A 9,750-nucleotide genomic window follows, 5' to 3' on the forward strand; every position below is an offset into this window, starting at 1 on the left:
ATCACCATCCACGTTTATTTACTTTATCTCTTTCGTCGTGTAAAAATGCCCGGATCGCAACATGCATGCCTTGTGTTATTTCTTTTTCTGGAAAGGTTGCACTTCGCAACTGTGGACACAGAACATCCATAAATATATCAAGACTGTGATATGAACTCACTTTGAGTCGTCCTGTAGAATCCGTAGTTACTGATACATGTTTTACTTCTAGCCTCCCGTAAGTTATAAGTAACTGAAAATTCCAGTGTCGGCACGTAATCTAGACGAGCTTTGATTGAATTCCGAAGATTATCATCTACGATCTCAGACAGTCGGGTCACCTAAAACTTTACAAGTATCTGTCATGGAATTTGTGCTCCTCTAAGGCAGCTTTAAGAGTTCGCATTTACTCAGGCGTTTTTAAAGGCAATGCGCAACTTGAATTGTTTGTGCTGTCGCTGTGTCTGTTCTCTGCACCCACGGACGAGCTTTGGCCTTAGTCAGTCAGTTGTTCATCTTCTTGGACAATTCAATGACTGCCTTCAGAATCATTTTCAGTGCTTTACTGTCACGATTGTGCAACCTTTTGCTATTATGTTTACATTTACCCTAAATTACGGTTTACTAACTACCGTTGAAGTAGATGGAAGTGATGTTGAGAACACCAGCTTTCTATGATCTAATTTATGAGCCTGTGTTCGATAGGTACTTAATTAGCTATAGGTAAAAGGTTCCCAGTTAAAGTGTTGAGAACCGGAAAGTTGACTGAGACACATCCAGCCTTCATTTCAGCAAACTCCAGTTGTCCACAGATAGACAAGTAGTCGTTCATTTTTTGTTTGACAGCACCAACAATTAATGAATGGCTCATGTTTATCCGTTCACCTCTTCGGCTTCTCAGTTCAACACGGTAGTGTGTGCTTGTGTAACCGAACACTGTGGTGAATGATACTTTCAGTCCCTCGTCTGTATGGTAATCATCTGAGAGCAATGATCTCGAAGTGATGACAACACTCCACAATGATGCAATACGGTGCATGGTCTCAAAGAGAAGTGTGGAGATATGCATGACAAGCTTATTTTGTAAATAGTTTTCGATGTTATTTGCATTTATTATGTTAGTTTTTCATAGCATATACATTTACTATTAAATGATTGTACGTGTCGTTTAAGTGTATGACCTTGAACACACTTTCTTCCGTCGTGTTACACTTATAGTATGACACACGTTGTTACCTACTAACAAGTGCACTGCCATACACACACCTCTTGTTCTCCGTTTGCTCGTGGTTGTGTTAACTGAACTCTAAATCGACTACTATACCGCACCCTACGTTTGGTTATATCACTGGAAGGACATCAATCTCACTGGAATCTTCAATCATCTATAATTGTGGATTCAGTACTAAACTCAACCGGAACACGCACAAACCTGCTGAATTAAGTAGAGCCTCTACTTTTTGTTGTGTTTACAACGTTTAACTGATATATATTGACATTACTATTTGTACTTGGTAACTCGGTTATCATTTTTGAGTTCATATATTATTTGGTCCACCACAATTGTCTGGTGAGCCTCGAGTTTATCACAGTTGTTATATTGCTTATATTTTTACTTGGTACATAAGTTTATTTTTCACATTATGTACTCGCCAAATAAACTTATTGACATGGATTGTCCACCACTAAATCCCCTTAACTCATCGCACGCAAACGATAATACTTTAAGTTCAGACTACCTACATGCGGTGCTAACAACCCTAGGATTTGGTTCGCCCAAATAGAAGCATTATTCATGGCTAGAGGCATACGCTCATAAGCGGCGAAATATGCCTAGGTTGATTCTAGACTAGCGTGTTCAATAACTTCGTCAACAACGTGCTTTAAACCATGCATATTATGGACTAAGTGTTCCCTCCCGTAGTAATTTTTGTATCCCAAGAAGAAATTATTCAAATCAACACAAACACTGTTGAAGACAGTGCAACTTTGGTTGTGATATTAAGTAGACTGATAATGTAGTTTCCATAATTATAGGCAGTTCATCATATTTGTGTGTGGGCTGTGATATTGCCCGGGTGCCCAGACCGAAGCAGGTGGTTATCTTGGGGGCCACTCCCGAGCCTTCGACCTAAGGTCTAACCCACAAGGCGGTGGAGCATCGTAAGGAGATGCAGTCCCATGGCAGCCAGTGACCAAGGATTGGTTCATACGCCACTTGTTCCCGCAGGATACTGGTGCCCATGTGCACCATTGGTTTAGGATTCGGTTAAAGCGCCGGACATTCGCTTTTCGTCCTCTCATTTTCGTAACCAACACCCGCGCCACGAGAAGGCAATGAGCAGGACTTCCCTGGCAGAGGCTGTATACGCGTGGCCGTGTGAGGGTATTTCGAGAGGAGAGCGGACTCTCCCCACTCTCGGCCATACCAGGGCATTCGGGGGCCTTCGTGATGTTAGTCTGGATGTAAAAGGTCGGATCTACAGCGCGTCGGTGAGAGCAGTTTTACTCTACGCTTGTGAAACCTGGTCTCTCCGAGTTGAGGACGTTAGACGACTCTCTGTGTTCGATCATCGCTGTCTCCGAAGGATTGCTAACATCCAGCGGCAGCACCATGTTAGTAGTGCAGAGGTTCGGCATCGTGTGTTTGGGCACAGAGATGATAATGCGATTGGTGTCACCATTCTGAAACACCGACTTCGGTGGCTTGGACATGTTCTACGAATGTCGTCCCAGAGACTTCCACGTCGTGCATTATTTGCCGACTCTGGGACTGGTTGGAAAAAGCGGAGAGGTGGTCAGTGTATGACATGGTGTCGTGGTATGAAAGAAAGCTACAAAGGACTGGCTTCTGTTGGTCCTTCACGGCTCCCTGATTGGGGTCTGAGAGATGGTGCTACACAGTGACTAGAGACGTTATCAGATATGGCTCAGAATAGAAGCCAGTGGCGATCCTGCTGTAACCTTCTTTTACTTTCTTCGTGAAAAGTGGTTGTGTCTCCCTTACCTGAAAGATTTCTTCCGATTGTACCTTTCCGTCCCCCATTATTGCTATTATTATTATTACACTACCTTACACCAATCCGTTCGTTATTGTTCCCCTTTTGTTTCACTCTCCTTATTTTTTTCCTCGTCTTTAAATTCTCATTGTTTTGTGTGGCGCATATATATTTGGTGCCCTCTTGTACCAATATTTATGTGTTCAAATAAAATAAGATAAAATAATAGACTGATAATGATAGACGTTGAACGATACTGTATAATGTTATTCTAACTTATCATGAAGAACTACAGGACCTAAGTACAATAAAAAACCTGCATTCAATTGCTTTGCGAACAGAAACTTCATGCAGCGAACGACATTTCCTTTGAAAGTACAGTGTCGTTTGTTGTCTAAAAAGGACTAAGGCTACACTGATGGATGTTAAAATAGATTGATCCATCCGATTCAGTTGCTTACTGACTAGATCCTTCCGTAAGGAAATCACTTTCTTGGTGACGCCTAAATACTTTGAGTGCTGATCCAAATATTTTTGATTTCGTTATGTTTTCTTGGCTTTCGCTAATACTGATCAAGTGATTGTATCCCTTCAGGTAATCACTCTTGTTTTGTGTGACAAAATTTTGTCCGCTTTGCTCTGAGTATAATTTTGCAGATGTTGGAAACCAGAGTTAGTTTTTTAACAAATATGTGTTGCTAACGTCTGGGATTCTCTAAATGTCCGCATATTCGTTCCTAAATGCTATTTATTTTTCGAGAGCAATGGAAGACAAAAAACAATAGTTTGTTATTTCCCTCAGCAATACGGGTATGTAGATCGCCAAGATAGATGATATATGTCTGATGATTAGGGGCCTATTCGAGTTAGATGGGAATGGTATGACCAGCAGCTAACTTCGAAGTCACATCTCATGATCAGCACTTAACACGAATTACTCTTTCGTCGTATCAAGGTACTATTGGAGTGCAGGAGAACACAGGTGAGAACAACCGAATTATACTTAGCACTAAATTACAGAGTTACTTGGTAAAATAGAAAAACCATACAATAATACCTAATTTGCAAAATGTTCAATAATTGTCTCGGACTTCATTTTTCTTACATTTCCATACTAATTGCTTTCTATTTCCGTTCTTCCTTTCCTGATCTTCCTAATCTTCTGTTGCCAGACATTACATTCCTGACTCATGTTACACACTACTTATGTCTATATAAGTAGCACATTATGGTGAATTTGAAGACCGCATACTATAAAGGATGTTATTACCGAAAAGTATTAGTAAGAATGGAACAGAGAAGATAATGTGGGCACAACCGCATAGGCCAGTTCTTAGTTGTCAGGGAAATCAAAAATTCCTCGACAAATACCAAAAATGCCCTGAAAGCTCTGAGACACCCCATATTCGATCAGCATTCAATAGAAATTTTGCCAGAAACATCCAGAACGTCGCATGTCGCACTTCTGATTGAGTGATTATTTATACTACTGCTATATTTTGTAGCTTTCCAAAAGATCAAGGCTACCTAAAATGCCATAAATACCCTAGATTCTCTGTGCACAAACGAAGCCTGAAGCAAAACGTCCTTTCCGTATTTCGTACCTTTTCTCTAGTGTTCTGGTTGCTGTGTAGTTTTGGCCTGGGGGTTACTCAAAGAGCTTAGGAAACCGAATCTAGCATTCAATTAGAAGATTTATCGATTGGGTACGATTAATTGCTGCACGTTGATTGTCCTTGACCTTGGCCGGAGTCGATGAACTGTCCGACATGTAGTGACCTAAACGTCCGGTGATTCGGCATGTGCCCAAAGACATTTAACTGACCGTAAGGATGACCTTATCCCATCAGCGAGTAAAACTAACGATAAGTGTCCAGTAGTAGCAGTAGTGAATACCAGTGATTTTTCGGGAGGATTATTAGACCTAGGCACTTGACAACATGGGACCAAGTCAGAAGTGTTATTAATTTATTGCGAAAAGCTTTTTATTTAAAATATACCATAAAACATTATTAGATGAGTCGGACGCATTACGTTGTGAGTAGAAGTAAGCTGGAAATCCATTACCAGTATATGTTATACTTTTGTTATTTTTGGCCATAAAAGAGCCGTAGGGCTATGATCAGGGAGAAAAAGGGTCAATAACTGTCATCATACTCACTATTTAAAGATCATGTTTCAGTAGTTGAAAAGCCATGTTTTGTTTGCGGTATGATGTCAGCCAGAACATAATAGCTTCACTTAAGATGATCCACAACCATCCTTGTGATGAAAAGTACCTCACAACTGATTATGGTTTAGGAGATTAAATGACGATTGGTCTCAAGTTATTGTGCCCACGATAGAAACTGAAAGTGATCCCGAACAGATTATTAAGTGTGTAATGCACTACTCGGTGCGAGAAACGGAACTCCAGACGTAAACGGTTTGATCTCGGTTTTTGAACTTTCTTCGAATGTCCTCTCAAATGATCGGTTCTAGACGGAAACAAAAGATAAGACATGTTAATACCAAGGTCATCGTTCAGTATACGATAAGCCAATATTAGATCACCCCGTATTGTACGGTAAGATAACGGAAATAAGTTAAGGTGTCTCAGTCTGTCTTCATAAGATAGGCCAGCTAGACCTTGTACCATCTTAGTAGCTCGTCGTTGGACTCTTTCTAGCATACCTGCTTCATATTTGAAACAAGGACGCGCTGCTTGAATCCCGTATTCTAAATGTGGTCGCACATAAATCGGGCATAGTAATCCAAACATTTCATCATCTAAATACTGAAAAGACCTACGAATTGACCATAATATCCTATAGCCTTTTGCAGCAACAGCCTTACAGTGACTAGTCGTTTTGAGGTCATTGCTTAATATAACTCCTAAGTCTTTATAGTTTCTTGCTTTGGGTGGCACGAATCCACGTAGTGTATAGTCATACGATTCATCAGAGTTATTTAACTGCATCACTACACTCTTATTAGGATTTACTTCTAGTGACCACCTGTCTAACCATGCCACCAATGAGCTAAGATCGTCCTGTAATACTATTCTATCCGACATACTATGTATGGGTCTCCAAATCTTTATGTCATCAGCGAAGAGTAGAACGGATGATTTTGCTACAGTTGGCAATTCATTTACATAAAGTAAGAAGAGAAGAGGAATGAGGATTGTACCTTGGAGAACTCCACTTTTACAGGTACCCACGAGGAGAGAGCCCCATTAACCCCTACCCTTTGTTTCCTGTCATGGAGAAAGTTACTTATCCAATCGACGACTGTTTATTGGATTCCAAAACGTTTCAGTTTGAATTTAAGACCAGAGTGGGAAACCTTATCAAAGGCTTTACTTAGATCTATGAAAATTACATCCACAGGAGCATTCCGATCCTTTGCCGCAACCCACTCTTCTCGTGCAACGAGAAGATTTGTCAAGCAAGATAGGCCTTTCTGAAAACCATGTTGTTCCCTGGAGAAAAGATTTTGCCCTTCAACATAGTTTATAACAGCTATCCGAATGATTTTCTCCATCAGTTTCACAACTGCACTAGTTAAGCTAACGAGTCTATAGTTACTAACTAAATCCCTACTCCCAGCCTTATACACCAGACTTATTATGGCGTCTTTCCAGTCTCTAGGCAGTCTGGACTGTCTCAGAGACATGTCGAATAGTATCGCTAATGGTTCAGCAATTTCATCTGATATGGCTTTCATAATCCTAGGCTGAATATCATCAGGACCACTGGACTTATCAGGTTTGAGATGCTGAAGTAGCCTTAAAACAGTATCTTTCTCAATGACTACAGGATCCATCAGCGAGCCATCACGGTCATGACGAATCATTGGTCGTTCCTCATTACCAATAGAAAACACTTTACTAAAATATTCCGATAAAGCTTCAGCTTTTTCGGCATCATTCTCTGCTAAGATTAACGGATTGTCTCGTATCAAAAGCGATGGAATTCCATCGCTTCTCTTAGTTCGCCTTTTTATATACGAGAATAACCGTTTCGGACTATATCTAGAATCCCTAACCAATTGTTTTTCGTATGATAGTCTAGTCTTGCTTATTAACGCTTTACAGGCATTCCTAATCTTACAATAACTGGATCTGTATTGTTCTAAGCCAGTAGGGATGAACATATTCCAGTGATTCTTCCTTTTTCTAAGGAGTTTCCTGACTGTTTTAGCTATCCATGGTGGACTATTATTCGGTCTTCGCGGTACCAGGTATGGTATGAACGGGGACGTAACTAGTCTAAATTTACCTTTAAATACAGACCATGCTTCTTCAACTGATATGCTAGTATCTACTAACCAATTTGTCTTAGCAGCACATTCCTGAATGGCTGATATGTTAGCTTTCCATACATTTGGGCGAGGTGTAACCTGATCGTATAACATGTCCCTATTTCGAAACGCGAATGACAAAACAGAGTGATCGCTGTTTACTAACGGTGGAAGAATATTTAAGTCGACAATATCCTCAGTCTCATGAGTGATTACCAAATCCAGCAGAGAAGAACCCTGGTTAACACCAAAACGTGTGGGTTGGGATATATGCTGCACTAGTGCATGCTCCATTATTGTTATCAGGAACCTACTATCAAAGGAGTTTATAGATCCTTCTGTGGTCATATCAGTCCAACTAATATCAGGTGCGTTAAAGTCTCCTATTATCAAGCATCTGGTATTATCACTCCAAAGATGAATGTGCTCTAAAACAAAGTCATCAGCTAAGCAGATTGGGCTCCGATAGATGACACCTAGCATAAATGTACTACATCCTATAGCCAACTTACAGCTAATGACTTCACAAGTGCCGCTATCATGGGATTCGCTAGTAGAGGAGCGGATATTTATGCCATTGGCTATATATAACAGGACGCCGCCTCCTTTCCTACATCTATGTCTATCACTCCTGATGCAATGGTATCCGGATAATTCTGGAGTAATGTCTAAGTCATGGACTAACCAAGTTTCTGTCACTGCTACTATGAGTGGCTTTAACCTTTCTACTAGTACTTCTAGTTCATAGAACTTATTTCGTAGACTACGAGCGTTGGCATATAAAACTCCTAAGTAGAACAGCCTATCCACACAGGCCTTGGTAGCATTCGCTTCCAAGAACTGACTATCCGAAAGCCCACTAGTCGGAGATTTTCCTCGCCGTTTTGCCGACGGGTTTCAAGTTCAGCTAGTGCTTTCTTCCTTTTATTCTATCTTCGAGAGATATGTCAGGTCTAACTCGGATGTCAGAATTGTCGTGACAACGAGCGCTACTTAACAAGAGATCCCGTTGCTTCTCCGATCCTAGGATTACCTTAAGGAGTCTGCATGGACGGGGTTCAACATTGTCCTCGGTCCTCTTGCCTATTCTAACCAATTTTTTGACCTGAACTCCTTTGGAGTTATCTGGTAAAATACTACGAATGTATTCTCCTAGCTTTTCTGAGTCATGCGCGTGTCTAATTTTCGGATCAGGGTCGTTTGACTCCCGCAATTTGCTCATAATAATATTCGATGTTATTAGATTTTTCTTCTCAGTCACGCCAGGATGGGTTTCACTCTTACCATCAGATCTTGGTAGTGCAATTTGTGGCTCACAATTTGAGTCCACTAGTGAGTTACCAACTACCTGTGTACTGCTTACAGCTTTTTCTTTTCGTTTCGTTTCCTACGTACCGTAGTCCATTTTTCATCCCTCATAACACTGGGACTATTTGGAACGGTGACTGTTTTATCCAGCTCTTCGGTTCCCATTAAAGGTGCATTATTAACAATGTCAGTACCAGGTGGTACTACTCCCCTGTTAATGTCAACGAAGATTTCACTTTTACGTCGGTCATAGTCGGTTGTTTGAGGCGTCGCGTAACAGCAGGTACTACACTGACACATTCGTCACTGTCAGTGCCCGTGTTGTCAGCGCATATGCCATCCTTCTTCTTACAGGCCAAAGCCAATAGGCTCATAGCCTCCTGTATTAGTAATGCCTTGTTGGCACAGCAAAACATGCAAAGCCAATGTGAGTTAGGCTTCGAACATCTTTTGTATGCGGTGGGACTTAAGCGGGTGCACATTTTGTGGAACCACTTATTGTATTCGTCACACTGCATTCCCTCCTCCACAGGGAACAAACAGTTTGGTTGTCTACATTTGTGAGCACCACCAACCATTTTAGTCTGATCAAGGTGTAACACACAATATGATCACAGTATGAACACAAATGTCAGTCAACGAATAAAAGTTTTATACAAGAAAAACTTTAGCAAGACTTCAAACCTTAACTAAAGTACTTTGATACAGACCAAGAATGCCTCGAATGTAATAAATACACGAAAGCCAAAAAACTCAACAGAATATAACTTTAACTGTATTAGATTCAATTAAAGTGTAAATCGTAGTTTTGATACGTAATTTACGATCAAAACAGTTTACTAATCCAACGAGAAACAATACCACTGTCCTTTTTAGATAGCGCGCCGTGACCAGGGTTACTTAAAGGTTCGTTCAAGGTTGTCCATAAAATATAGTCTCGCCGACTCACTCAAGCAACCAAGAAAGGGAAATAAAGCAGACGACGACGTAAATAAAGATGAAATATCGCTTTCTCGCCTTTACGTCGGTTATTTAGGGAAATATCGGTTTTCGCGCCCTTACGTCGTGTATTTGGTGGAAATTTGTCGACAATTATACTTAACGTACAGTGTTTGAATATACCACAACCCCAAATTACGTTTTCATAAACGCCGACAAATTAAGGCACGGCTTAATAAAA

General features: G+C 40.7%; 1 protein-coding gene across 1 annotated transcript; it reads right to left on the reverse strand.

The window, feature by feature from the left end:
* Positions 1-3,818: 3,818 nt before the first annotated feature.
* MS3_00006972 (uncharacterized protein) lies at positions 3,819-9,528 on the reverse strand. Its single transcript, XM_051215222.1, has 2 exons — positions 5,140-9,528; positions 3,819-5,094 (listed from the first exon to the last, which is right to left on the reverse strand). The coding sequence occupies exon 1, from the start codon at positions 7,743-7,745 to the stop codon at positions 6,255-6,257; it is 1,491 nt and encodes a 496-aa protein (XP_051068414.1). The 5' UTR covers positions 7,746-9,528; the 3' UTR covers positions 3,819-5,094; positions 5,140-6,254.
* Between the last annotated feature and the right edge of the window lie 222 nt (positions 9,529-9,750).

This window comes from Schistosoma haematobium, chromosome 2 (assembly GCF_000699445.3).
Source record: "Schistosoma haematobium chromosome 2, whole genome shotgun sequence".
NCBI classification, from domain to species: Eukaryota; Metazoa; Platyhelminthes; class Trematoda; order Strigeidida; family Schistosomatidae; genus Schistosoma; species Schistosoma haematobium.

Bases quoted from the DNA above. Each gene is read 5' to 3' on its own strand.
- MS3_00006972 (XM_051215222.1), bottom strand. From the start codon at position 7,745: ATGCTAGGTGTCATCTATCGGAGCCCAATCTGCTTAGCTGATGACTTT.